This window comes from Prionailurus viverrinus, chromosome B1 (assembly GCF_022837055.1).
Source record: "Prionailurus viverrinus isolate Anna chromosome B1, UM_Priviv_1.0, whole genome shotgun sequence".
NCBI classification, from domain to species: domain Eukaryota; kingdom Metazoa; phylum Chordata; class Mammalia; order Carnivora; family Felidae; genus Prionailurus; species Prionailurus viverrinus.
The window spans coordinates 82,567,057-82,588,184 of NC_062564.1; the positions used below are offsets into that span (position 1 = coordinate 82,567,057).

Consider the following 21,128-nt stretch of genomic DNA (forward strand, 5'->3'; position numbering starts at 1 on the left):
GGTTTTTAAAAATAAGACAACATATTTTTAGCTTCAGACAGGACCGTTTAGGGAAGAGTTGACTAAGTTCCCTAGATGGTTGGCTATGTGGATGGCACTTCTGTGAAGTAGTTTTAAGAATCAGAGCTGGTAAAGGTTTGAGGATATCAACCAAGTCCAACTCGTTGGCACAAAAAGGTCAGTCCATTACCAGGTGATAGAAACCCCTGTCGATTTTTACTTGACCATTAACAGAAAAGTAATTCCAGATTCCCCTCTAGCAAGCCCTAGCTTTTAGAAACTCTTATAATCAGGAATTCCTCTTTATGTTTGATTTAATATACTCAGACTGGTCATCAATTACTGTCATGGAGGGATCTTCATTGTGGTTTGTCTTGTTTTCATTTCAAACATATGAAGGTTGGGGTTAGTATACATTACTAATTTCTGTGAACGGAGTATTGCAATCAATACCTTAGTTAAAACAGCTTTATGTCCTCTCTTAGAATTTTAAAATGGAAAGAACAGAGAAGTGATATACACAATAATTTTTGAGACTTCTATTTGTGTCATCTATACAAAATGATTGTTGACACAGAATACTGTCATGAACACACTGACTATTCATACATCAAGAAGCCTAAAAAAACTACTGTGAAATAGTTTGAAAATGTTTTTACTCCAGAAGTCTCTGAGGGCATATCACAAAAATCAGTGGTGTGACCAATTCATGAATGTGTTGGCATCTGCCCCATCATACCAACGACAGCCTCTCCTAATACTTCCAACTCATGACTCTAGATGGAAGTTTCATGAAGCCTAAGATAAAGGACAGATCACCTACCTGAGGGAACAAGGCTGTGGTATCATTACTCACTACCCAGTACACACTCAAAAATCCATGTGATAGATTCCTATCTTACTGACATCACTAGTGCCAAACTTCAAGGGAATTCAAATATTGCACTTTAAAACATGTTATGTCATATATTCTACAAATGCAGAATAATGGATTTTGAAGTTTATATTTAAGCCCTAAAAGCCCTGGAACTATCATAAGAAAGAAGACACAAGGGCTTCTGCAGAATTTCCAGAGGCCTGCAGAACATAGATAGCACAGAACCATAGCACTGTCATAACCTGGCTTATACAATTTTATTGCATGATAAAATGTCTCAAAGTCAGAGAAGATAAACTTTCATTCATTACACCAACGAATGGGCACAAACTGAAACGGAGGCATTCCGAAGGAACCCTAATTAAGAGGCAGTCATTCTTTAGATAGTTAAAATAGAAACAAGAATATCAGTTCTTTACTTCTTACAACAAAATTGAGCTCATTTCTAACACCTACATTTTACCATTCATTATCTTTTTAATACCAACATTGTTATTCAAATAATACATAAAAGCTGTATGTTATTCTTTTTTTTTAAAAAAAATGTTTATTTATTTTTGAGAGAGAGAGGGAGACAGAGGATCTGAAGTGGGTTCTGCACTGGCAGCTCAGAGCCAATACGGCGCTTGAGCTGAGATCATGATCTGAGCCAAAGTTGGACACTTAACCGACAGGTGCCCCTGTATGTTATTCGTTCAAATACTTGAAAACATATCCTACAGCCATTGGCAAGATGTGTAATGATCTATGTCCCCATCTCAGTAACGCTCTGTGAATGGACGTTAAGGAAGTCATTCATGAGCAGGTTAAATAATACATACAAGAATGATAAAGCACATTATTTACAATGATAAAAAGGAAACACTTCATAATTAGGAAATGGAATACCCGGAGGAGATAAAAACTAGGTTTTTGAGAAAAGTTCTCAAATTTGGTAATATACTCATGACATATTGTTATGTCAAAAAAAGAAGGTTAAAAAGGTGTATATATGGTTTGGTTTCAAATTTATTTTAAAGCTGCTTAGGGAAAAAGCTGCAAGGAAACATATTTTTGTGTGTTTCCACATTTATTAATATGGACCTGTGTTACCTTTGTAGTCAGGATAAGTTCATCTAATTTTAATATAAAAGTTGGAGGTATATCAAAATGTAAGTAGTGATATTCTTTACCTGATGAGACGATAGGTGATGATTTTTAAAATGCAGTCCCAATTTTTTCTTTCATAGAGAGTATAACTTTCACAGTAAGAAAAATACACTGCTAGTGAGTAATGTATTTGCTGCCGTATCTTAATTCTTTGTTCTTTTAGGTACCACTGGCAGTGAATTATCAGAACACATTCCAAAAAGTATTTATTGAAGTCTTATGTGAAAAACACAAATGCTTCATTTTAAGAGACTTTTGATGATCTGCTGTGAAGTCTAATGAAAACTTTTACTGGAAGAAAGTTGAAACTACTGAGCTAAACAGGTTTTCCATATGATCTGTGTGTTGGTGCTGAAGTACTTTTCCTTAAAGGACCAAAAGTACCATAAGGTACTTCTCGTATGCAGGATGTCTTAGTGACACTGACAACACACTCTTGAAGTGGGGTGGTGTCAATGATATGGCAATCCCTATATTCTAATGGAATCTTTCTAATGATTTTAAATGGTAGGTAATGAATTGGTGTGAGAAATATACCTATATTTTTCCCCGACTGTTTCTTCTGGTTTTGATGTTCTTACCTTTGAATAGAGCTCAACAAAGCAAGGAGGAGTTTATTTCTCTACGAGTAGAAGAGTATAAATCCTCCTTTGATTTCTTTCCCCAGGTAAGACATGACAAAGATAACCAGTTCTTCCCAAATCATACTGTTAGTTTGTTTCAACCTAACTTAGTCATGAGCTGTTGAATGTGCCTCAGTTTTAAAATGCCACAATTTGCTTTACAGCTTATACTGCCAATATTATAGCATGTCACACTCTTGTAAAACAAACTTGACAATAATTTTATTTATATGCCGCTAGATTATTTAACATGAGAATTCAATCGGAGAAGTGAGAAAGAAGGCAATATGTGCATATGTAATATAAAGATGGCTAATTATAGATTAAAACATTTGACTTACCTGCAAAAACATTGTACAAGGAAGGCACAGTATAAGTAGCATTTTTTTATGACACAGACTCACAAACAGATGCGGGAAAAGAATGGTTTGCTGTTGCCCAAATAACCAAAAGACCTCTTTGTTTCTACTAGCAAATGCTGATACACAATTCTACGCATTATGCCTGTCAAACAACATTTAAACACATACTATATAAAACCAAGACTTAGTTTAAATGTGTAAATTACATAGGGAAAGCATGTCAAGATATCAATCTCATTGCACTGCTTAATAGTCACCAAATAACATTAGACATTTAATGCCACTGTCCCAATTCAGTTGCCATAATTCTTGTTCCCTTATGTTGTCTCCTTATTTTCTCCTTAAATATTCTTTCTTTTATTACAAATACCTCCAGTGAGAATGATAACACTAAAATAAAATTAACATAGCCAGAGCAAAGATAAATAAAATTTAAAAAGCCAACCTTTATTCCACTTTGAACAAGTTTGTGAATGTCCAAATAAGGCTCCTTGAAAATTTCTCCTTCGGGGGTAAGTATCTTCACGTAACCTTCTTTTTCCAGAATGAAGAGCCGGTGCGAGCCGTCCCCGCTGTGCAGGGCACTGACAGGCTGGCGCAGCCCATTCACCACCTCCTGGATACAGAAGCAGTTGTGTTTGTGCTTCCTAAACAAGTTAAAGAAAACCAGTAAGCTTTTCTTGAGGTGAAGGAGGCAAAGGATGCACTTAACATCCTTTTCAAAAGGTACTTCCTCTAGGAATCAATGGTTTTGAGAATCAGGAGGTGCCATTAACCCCAAAAGTCACAACAGGACTCTTTTAAATTGCTTTCAGTGGAACACATAAAACAGCCTTCTACCAAAAAGTCCAAGAGAGAATCAACATAAAAATGCTACATCTTTTAAAATTGCAGAAGCTCATTATCTTATCTTTGAGTGACTATAATTAAAATGAGCTTTACTCACAATAATTAAGCCTTACAGAAAGGCCCTCAGAGAGAAGGTTTTAAGATCTATTTATAAAACTCTGATTTGCTAATGATAATTGTGCTGAATATTTCCATAAGCTAACAATAAGCATAAAGTTCAAGTTTAAAACTGTAATCATGAAATTCACAGGAATCATAGAGAAGCCAAACTCATGATAATAAAAGATTAGTAGTCTAAGCATTAAACGCTTTTAAGGGAACATGGTATTAGGGAAGCAAACTATCCAAAAGACAGAAAAAAGCATCTGGAGGATATAGCTGCTGGAATCAAGCACAGAAACAGTTGATTCACTAATAAAACCGCAAGGTTTGTCAGTTGGTATTTTGTTTTTGTTTTTTTAAAATTAAAGAGCATTTATCTTTATGAACCTGCTGATCTCTTCCACTTTGTCATATTCTTCCATCTGGTCCAAGTAGTTAGATGCTGGTCCTCTGATTTGTTTTCTTGGAAAATCTGGAAAGCACAACCCACCATCTTTTCTTGCATAGTAAAAGCAAAACTCATCAGCAGTAGTTTGAAGGAAACCTTTAAAGAAATGCAAAAAGACTCATTAGAAATATTTAGTGTCACAGTAAAAACATCCTATATGAAAGATAAAATAGAGTTAAGAGATTTTTTAGAAAGTATATGAATATTCTAGGAAAATAATAAAAAGAATGAAAACTAATTTTTTTTTGCTTGGGATTTCTATTTTTTTCAAAAAAAAATTTAAGAATTTCAATTAAAATGGAGTAATATTGCATTGGCTATTTTAAAAGACTCATCTGAAATACACATAATACAAATCCAGCATTAATCTTGTTATTGTTATTGACTGTTTGCAAGATTCTATGGTATGTATGTTGTACGTTTATCTGATCACTGTTCAGCATTTTCCCCCAGAGCAAAAATAACTTATTAAGAAGAACAAATTAGAGTGAAAGAAGAGATAGGCTATTAGGTGCTGATTTTGGTCATTTTACATATTTTTTTTTGTACTGTTGCTCACATATGATTAAATAATAAATCTAATGAATATCACAAGGTAATTAGATGCTATAAGTGACTGGCTCACAGTAACTGTGCTAAGAACAGAGTCTCCATTTTCAAATATGTAAGTTCCTTTTTCCTACACCTCACTTTATATAAAATAATGATTATTTTGTAAAACAAAACTATACTTAATATATCCCTTCAATCTTCTCAATCAGAAAGCTGGTATATCACCCCTCACTGAAAAAAAAACAAACATGGATAACAAGCCAAAACAAAAATGCAAAATAGACTTACTTAAGGAAGTCTGAAAGAAAGCTGTTTTCTCTTTTCTTACATATTAAGAATTTTTTTATCAAATAAAAACAGCTATACTTGACTAAAAAAAGAAGAGGGCTTGATGACAAAAAAGAATTTTGACATTACTCTCACAATTTGAGTCATCAAGTATTGGCTTTTTTTGTGGTGGAGGGCATACTAATAAGATTCACTTCCATATCCTGATGATTTCTGCTCTCAGAATATGATATGGCTACCAGAATCGACCTCATATGATGTCCTAACTTCTTACTTCTGGTGTCATATCTTTATGCATAATGTTTTGATTTTTTACCTAACAAATTAGATTACTGTACACCTATCAGCTTTGTGATAAAGGCACCTTATAACTTAGCTGATATTTAGAAGTGGTTAATGGGTCCAGGTTTGTAAGGATTTCTAAAAACAAGAATTGGGGACCAATTCTTAACCAAGTGAGACTTACCAATGAAACATGAAAGACTAAAAGTTTATTTTCTATGCCCTTGACCTAGGTCCTCTCAAACCTAAAACTAATCTTATAATTCTGAGGATCTTGGTGTACGTTTTGACCTAACTTTTGAGTAAAATGTATCACCTCTAAATTTCTGAGACAGACTCTTCAAGGCCAATATCTGACTAGGCTACTAAGAAGCATCTTATCCTTGGAAACCAGGCAAGTGAGAGCATGTCCTTGGGAGTTGTGTGTGTATATGCGTGTGTGTGTGTGTGTGTGTGTGTGTGTGTGTGTGTGTGTGTATGGGGGTATGGGGGGGTGAGACTGAAAGTAGGCATAGTAGCTGGGAGGGGTGCTCCACACGAGGGGCAAGGCAGCTGCAAGGAGGTTATCTTTCTTTGAAAAAATTCAGGGATTAGAAATTGGGGAGAGGAATGAAGGCTGCACAGCATTTACTCTTCTTCAGCAAGTAACTGTTTACAAAAGATAACTTTCTCCTCCATTCTTTTCTGGCTAAGAATATACATGAAAACTGCCCAGTAGTGTTGAACGATCATATCTGAGGTGAAAAGAAGAGAAGGAGAATGGAGTTGTTAAATCAAACCTTTTGCAGTTTTGGGCTAGATCGTTTTTTGGATACACACACACACACATACCTACACACAAACACACACACACACATACACATAGATACATACACACACAAACACACACACACACAAACACACACACACACAGCTCCCATCAGGCAGCAAGATCTCCATGCCAATATTACGCACGCAGGAATACTGTCATACTATGTATATACTTATAACTGAATGTGAAATGAGAAAATTTGTTTCAACATGATGGTTGCCTGCAGGATCACCAAAAAAAAAAAATATTCAAAGTGTAACTGAGAAGAAATTTCAAATTTGCTTTAAAAAAAAAACCTGTATTCCAGCATCATAGTCTGCAAACCAATACCATCTTAAGGAGAAATTAACAATGCTGATGGCTGATTCCGTTTTACAAGGAGTTATTAGCTGGGGACAAACATGCGGAAGTGAGAAATCTTTTTCAAATAGAACATCTAAAGATTAATTAAGTACAGATTCATAAACTCTATGGCTCCAGAGGTACTATGTTCTCTTACCAAATCAAAAGGAGAACAAAAACAAAACTGGGATTAACAATGAATTATTCCTAGCTTTTTATAGAATCTCAGTATACTGAACAAGTGTGACGGAGGGAGTCAACTCAAAAGACTTTTACATAAAGATATGGGTATTTTCTCATAATTACACACATCTAACATTTTCATTAATACTTTACAATGATCTGATTTTGTGGACAGTGATGAATAAGATATATTTTGCTGTGAAGAGCTAAAAGGGACCTGGCTTCAGGACACTGGGCTTACATTTACTGCCAGGGAAGATAGAATTTACCAAATAGTACCCTTTTATTTGGAACAATACCCTGAAGAGCATTTTACTGAAGGTGGGTGTTTAGTTCAGCCTGTATCATCACAGTATCATCAAGTCTACTAATGATGGAAGTACACAGATTATTCCAGCACCTGTATTTTTTTTAAACTCCTGATAATTTATCAAATGTCCTGGAGCGGGATGAATCCAGTCCTACTATACCACAAAGCACCCCATAACATGCTCATGTAAACAAATATTCTCTGTGGAGTATTCTAAGCTCTAGCTTTTCTCTCAGAATGTATGCCAGAGAAAAGTTACTTTTCCTCCTTATATATGCTGTTCAGCAAATAAAGAAAGAAACGAAACGAAACCCATTGTTAGTAAGGCCTGCACTTGACAGCATTTTCTAATAGAGGTAGTGGATTTTGATGTATCCATCCATTCCGTCTGGCTTGCTCTCGTGGGGAAGACACATGTATAAGATATCTCCCTGGGGTCAGGAGTGGCTATGGACTAGAGAGACTCAGTGGAATCAAACCCTTGACCTTGGCCTCATTAGCAACAGGATTAAACCAATTGAACTAATTGTATACTGACATTTCACACTAAATCACCTACAGCTGAAGAGATGACAGTCTGAGAGTGATAAAAAGTGTATCATGATACTCGTGATAACAACTGTAAAGGAAGAAACAAGGCCCATGTCTGTCCTTTTGTACACTTCCCACAGAGTGCACTATGCCATCACTGAGTGAACAGGAAAGCATCTACTCCGCTCATCACAGTGCAGCAGGAGAAAAGACCTGTGATGCTGAGCAAGAAGCTCCTGTGTGCGGGGTTTTTTTTTTCCAAATGCAATTTTGTTATTTTTAGAAGTTTTAAGAATTTACTTCCCTAAGTCAACTCACAACTGGTGAATATTATGATTAATAAAACACTAGTATATCCTCACTATATTAATTTTTAACTTTTCTCGTTTTTTTGAAAATAGGCACACCATGAATGTTTCTGAATTAAAGTTTCTGAAGAGTTTCTTTCAGATGTACCTGTATTCCCAAGTGACTGGTGGTGCTTTCTGAAAGTCATGAAGGTGAAGCAAAGGGGTAGATCATTTATGTATTTATTTCTTTACGTTCTGGGCAATGGAGGGAAATGAAGACATCTCAGAAATTATTTTTCCTCTCTCTCAACCCCTTTTAGCATTTGCCTTAGTGCTGCATTTTTAAGTTTCTGATTTGCAGAAAGATGAGGCTGTTCATGAGAATAGTCAAATATATCGACTTCTTATAAGAAAGAATCACAAAGTAGCTGTTTTTTGCAACTTTGAACTCCAGAGAAAAGTTACACCATGTCATTAAGTAAACCTGAGAAGGTGAAAATATTAAAAATTTGCTTTGAGAGCAATTTCTGAAAGATAATTGTTCTAGAATTGTAAAGAGCCTTCTGTGTTGGGGCAAGGGCTGAGGGGAGGATTACCATCTTCTCTATCTATCATACTTCAGAAAATGGTCAACTGTGTGCCAAGGATCAGTCTGGCTAACAAATTGATTAACATAAATTAACACAAAGAATGTGTTATTACAACTCACTTTTGCGACAAGTATTCAGGATGATTATTAGCAGTTGACGGAGGCAGGAGAAGCCCCCCCTGCTTGTTGCTAAAGCCTGTAGCCTGTCCCTGGGAAGCACCCTTGCTGCTCTCTCTACCACTGGAGTAGAGCTTTCATCTGGTTATCTTTCAAGGCAGCCTGGGTGGCCACCAAAAGCACTTGACATCTTGATGCACTTCAGCAGTTTTACATATACACAAACTTTGTAGAAAAATAAATTTGTCATTCGTCACCACATATGTTGATCTGGGGAGCGAGGTGCTTGCAGTTCTGGCTCCTGAGCTGTTTGCTACACTCTTTCTTCTGCTGGATATTGCTTTTTGTTGTTTGTTTTGGAAGCTAAAATAACTTCACATAGATGGAGACTTTCTGGGTGAGTCTTTAAATACAGCATAGTTGTATTTATCTCCAGTAGATAAAGGTAGAGGAAAATGGGAAGTGTGGGTGTTCTTTTCAACTTACATTGGTAAAGGCAAACCTTCAAGACTTGAAATTTGCAGCAAACCTTTATGGTACCTAATCTGTTATCGCTTCTCGGCAGGCCTTCTATGCAACCGTGACCTATTCTACTTTGCTTTTGGGGAACGTGATAAAGAGGAAGAAACAGCTGGTTTAGGAAAAGCATGGTTGTGGTTTATAAAGACAATAATAATATTTTCACATGAATTGGTTTAGATACATGTTATGGTACACCAAAGGAAGCAAGCAATCCTAGTCAAAATGTTTTCTTAGGTTATTGCGAGAGCTCTATAAAAAAAAAATCCACACTTTTCTGGGTCAGAGAAAAATGTAAAATATGCATAGCAGTTAAAAAGTTCTCCAAGGGCATCCTTAAAGCTTGTCTTTTCCTTCAATGCCATTTAGTTTTATAAACTGTTAGCTTCAGTAGATTTGTTTGTGTGTGACTTTGCTTAACTAAACAGAATCTGTGTCGTTAAATTCTTTTGTATCTCTATGTTGATTCTTCCAACTAAAGCAGTAACAACCAAAGTTTATAAACTTTTGATAGTAAAATTAATCCATGTCCAAGAATCTATATGTTTATTAGGGTCCAAAATATGGTAGTGAGCAGGTATATTCGTGACACTGTCAACCTAAGAACTTCTTAATCTATTCTATCACTTCCTCACTGCACAACTTTGGTTAAGGCATTTAACTTCTCCTCAGGCTCAGTTATCGTCATCTGTCAAATGGGGATGACTCCACTTTTCCTACCTGCAGCATAGAGTTTTTGAAGAGCAAATTAGTCATTACATGTAAAGGTGCTTTGTAAGGTGTTACTTTTCTTGGATTTCTAGTGATACTTTAATTAAGGGAATACTACCTTAAAAGTCCATGGACAATCTGCACTTGCATATCAGCTATGTAGAAGAGGAGGCTGTCTTGATATGGATGCTAATGGATGAAGAAGACATCAACAAGAAACTTGAACTGATAATCCAATGTGTGTAGATTACCAACTGTAGTGTTGATTTAACAAGAACTGTAAAACATCCCATCGAAACCAACATACTGTGTGCAGACTGAAATGATAGTAATCCTTTTAGCAGCAATGAAAGGTTACACATTTGTAAAGGTTAATTGTGAGGCAAAAGTAGGTATTTTGGAAGGTGAGATAAATTTTACACTCTCAGAAGCAAACATTTAAGATCAGGTATCTTGTGAGGATATGCTGCAGTAGTTTATTTAATTTATCAATTTTTTTTTTTTTACCTGGAATATGGCCTCGGCAAGTATAAAAGAATTCTTTGCAATAGTCTTTGCAGAGCAGGGGAAGTACAAGGTCTCTTTCCAAGGCTTCTCTTTCAGGTGAGTTGAACAGGCTCTGAGAATGTGGAGAGCAAAGTGCACACTTGATTTCCTCCAGTAACTTCCCACATTCTGTGTTGTTGGTAACAGAAAATATCTGAAAGCCATAAATCAGAAACAAACTTCCTTTTATTCATGTGAAGCTAGGTCTAGTTATGTTTTTTGTAATCATATAAGTAGAATAGTATAACTTAGCCAGTGCAGTTGTCTGAAAAGAATTATCATATCAGAAACACAGGATGCTTTTAATAAGGCTAGAAGTACCGTCTCTTGGGCTGGGCTGGGGGAGCGGAGGGTAAGGATGCACAAAAGTCCTTCTTACTTTTGCAGATCAAAGCCTGTTTATCTTTTGGGTATGAAAAATTAAATGACACCTATATTGAGACCCTTTAACCCTTTACCATGTTACTCTGCATCAGAGTGCATAGCGATATTTGCATAGTGCATAGTGATATTTGACTTTAAAATTCTAAATACCTTTATCCAACTGTATTTAAAGTAGAATTTTTTAAGATATGATCATTTCTGTCTTAGGTAAAATTGAAATTCGTGATAGGATATTCTCAAAGATACTACTTTAATTACATTTTTCTAGTTTCAGTTCATTTTCAATCCACAGGTTGCATCGGGAAAGTTTCCTAAAGTGGGGGGAATATTGCCTTTTCATGTTGTAGAAAAATAATATCTGAAGCTGAAACTGGTTTCAGACCAATTTTTATTATTCATTTTATCTTAGCCAGGAAAAACTTTCTAACCAGCTCCTCAGGTATGTTATATGTGTGAATAAACACAGGAGTTTAATAAAAGTGCTTTTGTATAGGATTGAGTGAGTTTTAATAAAAAAAAAAGAATACTTTTATCTTTATTTATACAGTATTATGTCTTTTTTTTTCAATAAGACCAATTTGGGAGTTACTGATTCACTGAAGTTAGTAATTTGTAGATAAAATAGGTCTTGGTGTCCAGTACTAACTTTAAAAAACTGACTTCAGGAGCTCCTCTAATAAATATAGAAGACAATACCAGCACAATATTTGAGACGTAAAATGTAGTGCTGTCTAAATCATGCATTGATTTTTCATAATAAAAAACACAATAATGGGAATGAATTTTATACCTTTTCTCAGTTTATGTAACCAAATTTATACTTAACTATTTAGAACTAGGAACTGAAAATAACATTTGAAACTCTAAATCATTGTTCAAAGCAAATACTTCATTCATGAGTTGAGGTTCTAATTTGAGTAAATGGCATGGCTTCTATTTTTTAGGATAAAGATATTCTAGGTGATAACAAAATTTGGACCTGAAAGAACAAAGCAGCTAAAAAAAAAATCGCTGAATACAAGCATGCTGAAATTTTAGCATGCAGTAATTAAAAGCTCTATAGAAGTTACCATATATATATATGTACCTATATATAGATATAGATATAGATATAGATATAGATATAGATACACACACACTCTGTGTTGTCACTACCTATAACATTCAGAAGAGTTATTATTAACCACAGTTATATTTACACGTTGATTTTTATCAATTTATTTAAATGACAATTGCTTAAATGGTTAAATTTTCTAAAAGGAAACATATGCCAGACACTTAGAATTTGCATTCCAAGAATGTTTTAAATGTCTTTTATTGTCCATACTCTGGCAGACCTCACCAGATCTATTCAATATTAATACTGTTCAACTTTGTTCTGTTTGTTTATCGTACAGCAGTCCCCTAAGAACAAAACAACTGCAGGATGCTGAAGCCACCTTTTTTGCTGGCTGGAAAACTAGAATGTAATTACCTTTAGTTTTATGGAGAATATGCATACTTCCATTTTTTATAGCTGAAACAAACTGATCCCCATGTACTCTCCCAGCTGCTATCCAGGAAGAGCTTGATTTTAGTGCCTAAAGAATTTTGTCTTTTACAATTTTTGGAATGTGTCCTGGCCACAAGATCTCTCATCAAAAGTTTCAGAAATAGGATTCAATAAATTATCTGAAATCGAGTATAATATTATTCTTTGTAAAGTTTCACGCTGTTCCGGCCCAGCAGGATGGTAACATTTTGCTCTGTGTGAGGTCTGCAGTGTAAATACCTATTTGAAGATAGATAGAGCCATCATTCTGGCTTTGGTTTCAATGAACCAATAGTCTTACTGAAGTCAATTAAACTGACTCAGCCCAAGCTGCAACACTGTTTTAGACAGATGAGTACTGGTGTGTGTAGGGTATTTTTTTCTTCTTTTTTGCCTATGTGCTTGTGTCTATATAGGTCCATAACTTTATGCCTGACAATGTCATCCATCTGAAGAAGAAATTTAAGCTAATTTCCTGTTTCGATTTTTAAAAGCCATATATGAAACCATCAAATTATAGTGGTTTAAACTAAATATACTTTGAAAGTCATGTAAAACTTCGAGACATTATTACAGCATGCCTAGTAATGACCGTGGCTGTTGCTGACTAATTTATAACATCTGGGAGGTCATCCTTTAATCTTTGGCCACAAGAAAGTAAAATCCACGGAAGAAAGGTAAGATGAACACCGTAGTACACAGTGAAGTGTGGCCCAGAACTATAGCTTATCAACAAATAGTAAAATGGGTGACAGAGACCTTCTGTATTTCTCTTTATTTATCAAGTAACTAAACAAAGAGGATAAAAAGGCACCCACGTGGTTTTGATGAGCAGACAACAGGAGAAAATACATGACAGCATATTAAGATGTCGCCTTAAGATCAGTGGGTACACAGAAAGTTATTTCTAAAAATCATATGCCTACAAGGCTGTTCAGCTGTTGGGTGGAACACATGCGTCTCGGCACTATAGTGCTGGATTATGTCATTAAAGAGTTCAGTTTCAATTTTAGGCTAATATGTAAATAGATCATTGTACTCAGGCAGCTGTTAAAGGGACCCCAGGATGAGTTATTTGTTTAGTTGGATGTGTTCAACAATAGCCTTTGTCCCTGAAAGAGCCAGAGCAAACAAATGATTGTAAAAGGGCACACTTGAAAACAATTACTTTTCACCCATTCCTTGACAGCTTTGGCTGTGAAACCACCCAAGGTAGAGAGAGCTTCTATGCCTCTGTGGCTACAAGTTTTAGAAATGGGGGTATTTCAGTTGGCTGCGGATTCAATTTGGCTAATGGGAATGAGGTCCTTTTAGCATGTTGTATTTAGGAACTGCAAAAATATTGCCAAGACAATAGAACTTCCTAAATTTTGGCAGTATTTGTTTATAATGGCAGTTAACAATCTTGTTACGATACACAAAATTATTAAAATGTACAAAAAATTAAAACAAAAAAGCATAATACCATTATGAAGAATTGAACTCAATGCCAGTTCATTACATTAAAGAATTGAACTCAATGCCAGTTCATTACATTAAAGAAACGTGTTAGTTTGGAGTCTGGATTTAACTGCACAGCTGAGCATGCTCAAATATTCCTACCTATTTTGCTACTGTCTATGAAGTTTCTTCCTATAGGAGAAAGATGTGCCTGTAGTTTCTTGAAAAGTTGCAGAAATCTTTCTGGAGATTTTTTTTTCCCATAAACAAAAACGGGCCCTTTCAAACAGCCATCATCTCTCCTGTACACACGTTATGAAATAAGACCCTAACATATATTATAAGCCAGGAAGGCTTAGGGGAAAACAAGGAAACACTGAAGTTTATTATAAAATAACATGTTTTAAAAACTATTAAAACTTGAGAGCTAACATAGGTCAAGAATGCACATGCATAGCTATATCACTTCTCTGTTTTGAACAATTTGAGTATTGTTGGTTTATAAAGCACTTGTAATGGAACTAGCAAAGTCTAGTGTACCGAATTTAATTCAGACACATTTTCCAAATGAGTAGGGGTTTGTTGGAGATTGGAAGCACGTAAAACGGAAAGGAATGTGGATAGCTAACGTGGCAGATTTCTTCCTAAAGAATGATTTCTTAAAAAAAAATTTTTTTATATAACTCCTCTTAAGGGCTATAACTCCCCTCAGTTCCGCCCCCCCGCCCCTCCAACTCCCCACTCTATTCAGTTAAAGTTTTCATTCCTCATGTTCCTGGTAGAGTTCAGCATTGCAGGGGTCTGGAGATCACTGGTGTAGTCATAGTGTACATTGCACACAGGGAGACTTAATGGCAGATATTTCTAAACCTTTCTCTGAAGCTCCTGGTAAAACCCTGCAGATGATGTGAATGTAGCTTTTCTGATTTAATTCAATTACCACACAGGAGCTTAATGACATTGTTTTGAATAAAATGCTGGAATATCTGTTCCCTGAATCGCAGACTACTGCTGCATATGGTAAGAATAAAGAGAGAGTTGCAGCTGAAAACCTGCAGCAAGACGGTTCTCACTCATCTGGGAATAGAGGGAGTTGGACAAATGCTCCCTCAAAAGGCATGAACATTTGGACAGAGCTGGGGACTGAAAGAGAATGATGTTCTCTAGTTTCACCCATTAGTGAACCAACTAACAAACACAATGGTGTTGTTGTTATTCTTTTGCCATAAGCAACAGGACTCTGTGTGTGGGCAGCAGTTTAGTGGGGAGGAGGATAAGTCGACCCCTTTTTGTCCTATTGATTTTTTCCTATTTGCATGACTTGAGCAAATTAAATGATGCAATATGGCTTTTTGTTACAAAACAAAGTGAGAGATACCACCCAGACACATATGTTGATTCGTAGGAGCTGTTTACATGAGAATAGAGTGAAATCTACCGTGAACTGAGCATAAAAATTAGATTCAGCCTGGGTATTTTTTTTTTTTTTTTTTTTTAATGCCTGGGCCAGCAAGACTGAAGCACAAGTTTTCCAAGAGTCTCTCAGACCTTGACAACTGCAGTGTTGTAACAGAGGAATTCTTAATTAAACCTAAAATGGGGAACGGGAGGGGGAGCGAAGACACCTGATTGTTTATTTCACGTGCAGTGATTGTTAATGACGGGATCCCCCCTTCCCTTTTGCAGTACAGTAGATAGCCCACGTTGCTGCGTCCCATGACAAGAAAGATGTTGGAAACTCAAAAAAATAAGTTTGCCTTCACACTCAATCGACACTATCTCATATTCGTTTAAACTCAAGAACACAAGGGAAGTGTAAATGCCATTAGTCCTAAAACAAGTTTCTAGAGAAGATCTTCCTGGACAACTAACTGCCATTTGAAAGCCTGAATTTACAATGTTTCAAAACATTACAAACTGGGGCGGAGAACGGTCTCGGTTTTAGGTGACAAATACGCCCCAGCAAAATCTCTGGCCAGCTTTTCGGGTTCTCAACTGGAGTACCAGGAGTTCCTTTTCGCAGCCTAACTATTGTAATGCAAGACAACCCCCTCTGACGGGGCTGGGGATCATAAACCAACCATGCTTCAACATCCTTTACGATTCAATCCTCTCCCTCACCGAGCACGTGGAGAAAACTGCACAAATCTTGTTACCCTAGAAAAATAAACCGGAAACCACAGCCACCTTAATTTACAGTTTCACCGCAGCCAATGCCCGATTCGACCCAAAACACACTGTTAATCGCGATTCTTTTAAAATATTTACCCAGCCCAGAATGCGGGTACCACAGAAGCTTCTCTTTTCTGACACAGGCAGTTGTGCACAGCATCCCGACCACGGACTCGTGGGGGCGGGAGAGCTATCTGCGCACCCCAGAAGAACGCACCACCGAATCACGCTAGCACTTCAGCCAAAGTTATCAGACAGAACTCTCCAAACAAGTTTTCTCCCTTCTCACGGCCACTAGCAGTCCTGGAGCCCCAGGGAGCCCCCACCTAGCCAGCATGTCACTCTCGCATCTGTGAGGCGGGTGCGTGCTTACCTTGTTATCCAGGCGCCCCAACCCTGGGCTGTCACTCCGCAGACAGCAGGACAGCCGAGGGTAGAAGCCACCGCACAGCATCTCTCCCCCACTCAGCAGCTCCAGCTGGGACATCATCCGCCTATCTCTCCTTTTCAGGCGCTTCGGGGGGTTCCCATTCAGGCACCTTCTCCTCCGCGCTCCGCTCCCTTCGATTCTTTCCCCAAACTTAGCATCTCCTTCAAAGAAGCCCAGAGCCACGGCCAGGAGCAGCAGCTTAAAGGAGAGCATCTTCAGCATCGTCTGCCCCGAGCGGCAGGGGCTCGGCGCGGGAGGCTGGGGGGGGAACGCCACTGCCCACCAGGGGCACTAGGGCGCAGCTCCAGGAGGAGGCTGCGGGGGACACTCGAGAGGCAGAGAGTGGTGCCGGGGGCGGAAATATGTAGAGCGATGCAACTTTGCGAAAAATAAAAGACAAGGCGATGGGTCCAGTGCCTTAGGGGAGTCCGAGGACCGAGACAGGGTTGTGCAGATGACACCGTTTGCAGTTGTGCCAGGGTCAGTTGGGTTAGGGGCTTCCTGCTGCGGCTGGGAAGTGGGAGGAGGAGAAAGAGTTGGAAGAGGAGAAGGAAGAAGAGGAGGAGAAGACGGCCACAGAGGTTCACTTGTCCATGTAACGGGAGTTGTTTAGGTGAGACAGTAGCAGGAACAGAAAAGGCGGCGGCGGCGGCGGCGGGGTAGACACAGGCAGGGCCAGCGCTGGGCTCTAGATGATGCTGAGGTCTCCTCTGCCGGCGGCTGCAGCTTCTCACACAGCCTCTCATGTTTCGCTCCCTCTTTTCTTCTTCTTTTTAACTAGCGCGCGGGGAGGTGCTGCCACCGCGCGCCCCTTGACGTCACCGCTCCTCGCGCGCCCCCGCCCGGGCCGAGGTGGGGGTGGAGGGGAGGGGGCGGCCCCGGCGCGAGCGCGTCCCCCGGGCCCGACGGCCTTGCGGCTGCGGCGGGGAGGGGCCACAGGCCGCGGCGGCGGACGGAGGGGGAGGGCCTGGCGGAGCCCTCGGAGCCAGCCTCGAAGGCGCGGGACGGAGCGCGCCCGCCTCGCCAGGGCGCCCGGCTGGGGGCGTCCCTGGCCCCGGCCCGCGGGCGCGCGGAGATGGCCCGCTGGTTCCCCTCTCTTCCCCAGAGCCCCTCCGCACTACCCCTGGCTAAAGGCTGCCCGGCCGAGGCTCCGAGAGCAAGTGAGTAAAAAAGGGGCGCCTTCTAGCCCCCCCCCCAAACTAGGCCGGGGGGGGGGGGGCGGAATGAACCGAGTGGGCTGGAGTTGGCGGGAGGGAGCTTTTCGTCCCTTTCCCTCTCCTGGCCGGACGGCCTCCCCCTGCTCGCCGGTGACTTGCAACACGAAGCTCAAGTCGATAAAGATCTTACTTGGGGTCTGATTTAGAGGCCGGGGTACAACCCAGATCCTGCGAGCCGCCGAGTAGGTTAAGGCGGTCCGAAGACTGTTCGAGAAGAAGAGAAGTATCCATCCTTGATAAAGGTGCCGCGCCCTACTGAGGTGACACAAGCGCGTCTGCATGCATGCGGTGGGGTGTCGGGGCCCCCAGTCCTGCGGGCAGGGCCCGGACGCCCCTTCCGAGGTCCGACCTGTGCCCTGGAACCCAGTTGGACCCCGCCCGCACCTTCCCGGAACGCCGGAGCGCACCCTCCCTCAGGTGGAGGACAGAGGAAGTTGGCCGCAGAATCAGCGTTCATTTTAAATGAAAAAAAAAAAAAAAAAAAAAAAAAAAAAAAAAAAAAATCCTGGGGAGATTTTCCTGGTGGTGTAAATACAGAGGCTACCGAAGCATTAGTTCTGGAGGAAGAATTCGTAGCAGGTTTGCGGGAGTCCCGAAGCGGGATGCCCTATGAACCCGATGTACCTAGATAATAACCTTTCCCCCAGCTAGTCGAAGTCTGTGTACAAGTGTTTCGAAAACGATCTGTACCTTATCAAGAGTGGTGACCTGACGCTTACGCGATGCCCGCAATTTGGCGTGAGGGTGAGCGGATGGCAGGGTTGCACACAAAATGTGCCTTGTGCCCATTGGAGTAAGAGGGAGGCAGACTTTCCGGTAGATGGGATTTTGAAGAAGAGATAAGGCAGTTTTCCCATTTGGGCGATGGAAGAATGTTCCCCATATTTGGATTTGCTTCACTTCTAGTACATAAACTAACGTGAAAGTCGACGATGGTGGAAGTGGACAGGGGATTAAGCTAATTGCTGTTAAAGTGGCCTCAGTGGCCAGATAGGGCTTCTGCCCCTTTCAGTTTCTGGACCTGGATTTACTAGTGGAGGTAGGTTTTTCTCCCCGGAGAAGTGACCGCTTCAAATACCTGAAAAAAATCTGCTGCGATATTTGGTCCGGTACTGAGCTCAGTATAGGTCTGGGATGGCATCCTTAACATTTCTCCCAGGGCCTGTTGTATGTACATGAGTTCTTTCTATGTGTGATCACAAATGCTACTTCTGATCCCACAGACTGCTTTATCTGACATGCTTCCTACATCAAGGACTTTTAATATAAAATAAATCATAGAACTATAAGGACTTAAGACTTTAAACTCTCATTTAATAAACAGGAGAAAACAGGCATTCCATCAAGATTAAATCATCATTTTACAATCTCATCTAACTAGGTAGCTTAAAAAAACAGGATTTAGGGACCCAATCTAGGTTGGTTTCCACTATCCAATCCTTTACTCCCAAATAACCAGTTTTATGTTCTATTTCCAAAACAAAACAAAAAAAAAACCTTTTAAAATTATATTTCAGTGGCTTGAGCTCCGACTCCAAGTGATGAATTCATCATAGTAGTTTTGGAACAGGCCTTCCTTATGGTTTGTACTTCAAGACTAAGGACACTTAAAAGGTAAATTAATTTTGGTAAAAAAAAATTATGTGGCTGTTATAATCTGTGACCCTATGTTTTAAGAAATAGTTTATAAAAGATTACTGAAATGAGACACACATTTTCTTTCTTGTTACATGGGAGCTAGAATTGATCCCATGTATTGTTAGTCATGACGAGTCAATAAATCGGGTCACTGATGATATAACTCAGCTTATTTATTCTCAGTGTCACTGGTATAGTCACCAAGCAGTTTTATACAAGTAAAGTCACTTCTGATACTTTTTTTTTTCTTCCTCAGAGGGAAGTTGCATAGTTCACCTGTAGCCAACTTGACAGCATAATTTTTAGGAGTCAAGAATCGACATTGGGTTATTTCTTAAGATTGAGCCTTGAAAGTCCACTTGGATGTGACGCAGCTCTGTGCACACTTGCACATGAAAATGATCTTCCATCAAGGAGCTCTCCCTCTTCAGCTAAATCAACAGCAGTCGTTCGAAGAAGAAGGGACCCCCTATCTGACCAAACTCAGCCAGACTAATCAAATAAGTCTTTGTGAGCAAGGAGTAAAGCTGCACTAGGGTGGCCCCATCACACCTTTCTTGAGCAGCTCCCTCTAAGATTGCCACCTACATGCAGGTCCTACCCTGTACGAAGGATGGATGGAAGATTCTTGTGAACAGATTAGGTTTATTGTAAAAGATGAAATATTTGACCAAAATGGAAGTTAATTTCATGGATAAAGTTCAAAATATTACTGTGGATATGAATTATGTTTGTATGTATTTATATATGTATGTATATATAGTTATGTGGTTACATGTTTCTATGTATCAGAAATTAGCACAACTTAAACTTAGTAAATGTTGAAAATAAAACTATTTTGGATGTTGGAATCAGTTTTACGTATGGATTTCTAGCCTTTTCAGAAACATATGCACTATTACATTTCAACAAGTATATACTGAGTACCAGCCACTGGGCTGTGCAATATATGTGCAGTAATGACCCTGTTTCTAAGTAGTTTATTATCTAGCAAGGAGGATAAATGATAAGGTCATAAATTAACCCACAATTATAAATTATAAATTGTGGTAAGGGGTGTGAGAGACATGCTATGATGGAGAATAACAAGGCACACTTAGTTCAGACTGAGTCACTGAAAAGTCTCTCTGTGAAAATGACATTTCAGTTGAGACCTGTGAGGTGAGTTGGAAAGAGTTTATTTAAAGTTTAGAAACTACCATTTAAAGTTTAAAAACATTTGAAGTTTAGAAACATGTGAATTCAGAATAGAATAGGAGACATTTAAGCAGAGGCACAGAATGAAGAGGTAACTAAGAAAGGAGAGAGGTTAAATTTATAGTGTAGTTTATAAACTCTAGGAAACTAATGAAGTTATATTCATGTATGTGTCATTTCCTTTTGCAGGTACCTAATCCTCATTTGTCTTTGTCTCTTTCTTTAAATCCTGGATTTTTACTCAACATTGAGGGATTGTAGTTTAATGACCCTTCAGCCTGTTGCATCTTATCTAACCAGCACTTATGTGTTATGTTTTCTTTGTTTTCATTTGTGCATTGGTGATAACTGTTGAGATTTTTTTTCTTCATGGGAGTTAAATATCCATGAGACTTTGAGCTCTATGAGGGTAGGAATTGCATTTCCTTCTTGTTGGGCCATCCCAGGGAGGAGTCTCATCGTACAGTGTCATACATTTCATACTCTTTAATCATCCTACTCATACAATGTCATACACCTGTCTCATACAGTGGCCAGTCTCTTCAGAAATTCTGCTGGCTGACCAGTCTTATTCAACTTAATACTTTTTTTTTTATTTTACTTATTTTGAGAAAGAGAGAAAGCATGCAGTAGAGGGG

At 38.9% G+C, this 21,128-nt stretch overlaps 2 protein-coding genes across 3 annotated transcripts in view; one reads left to right on the forward strand and one right to left on the reverse strand.

The window, feature by feature from the left end:
* HHIP (hedgehog interacting protein) overlaps nt 1–17,203 on the reverse strand; it is a 96,090-nt gene extending 78,887 nt beyond the window's left edge. For both annotated transcript variants that reach the window (XM_047856988.1, XM_047856987.1), the window contains exons 1-4: nt 16,382–17,203; nt 10,443–10,635; nt 4,350–4,506; nt 3,457–3,658 (exon numbers count right to left, since the gene is read on the reverse strand). In XM_047856988.1, coding sequence (XP_047712944.1) covers nt 3,457–3,658; nt 4,350–4,506; nt 10,443–10,635; nt 16,382–16,660 — 831 coding nt within the window. In that variant the 5' untranslated portion in view covers nt 16,661–17,203. The remainder of the gene's footprint in view (nt 1–3,456; nt 3,659–4,349; nt 4,507–10,442; nt 10,636–16,381) is intronic.
* LOC125164796 (homeobox protein cut-like 1) lies at nt 16,893–20,144 on the forward strand. The gene is made up of 3 exons (XM_047857590.1): nt 16,893–16,973; nt 17,220–17,598; nt 19,550–20,144. Exons 1-3 carry the CDS (start codon nt 16,893–16,895, stop codon nt 19,573–19,575), a joined length of 486 nt encoding a protein of 161 aa, XP_047713546.1. The 3' UTR covers nt 19,576–20,144.
* The last annotated feature ends 984 nt before the right edge of the window (nt 20,145–21,128 follow it).

What these genes read in the sequence shown, in the direction of transcription:
- LOC125164796 (XM_047857590.1), top strand. Translation starts at nt 16,893, where the DNA reads ATGACACCGTTTGCAGTTGTGCCAGGGTCAGTTGGGTTAGGGGCTTCC. An exon ending in AAGTGGGAGGAGGAGAAAGA is followed by an intron (nt 16,974 to 17,219) that starts GTTGGAAGAGGA and finishes CTTTTTAACTAG; the next exon opens with CGCGCGGGGAGGTGCTGCCA. An exon ending in GGCCGAGGCTCCGAGAGCAA is followed by an intron (nt 17,599 to 19,549) that starts GTGAGTAAAAAA and finishes TTTCTTCCTCAG; the next exon opens with AGGGAAGTTGCATAGTTCAC.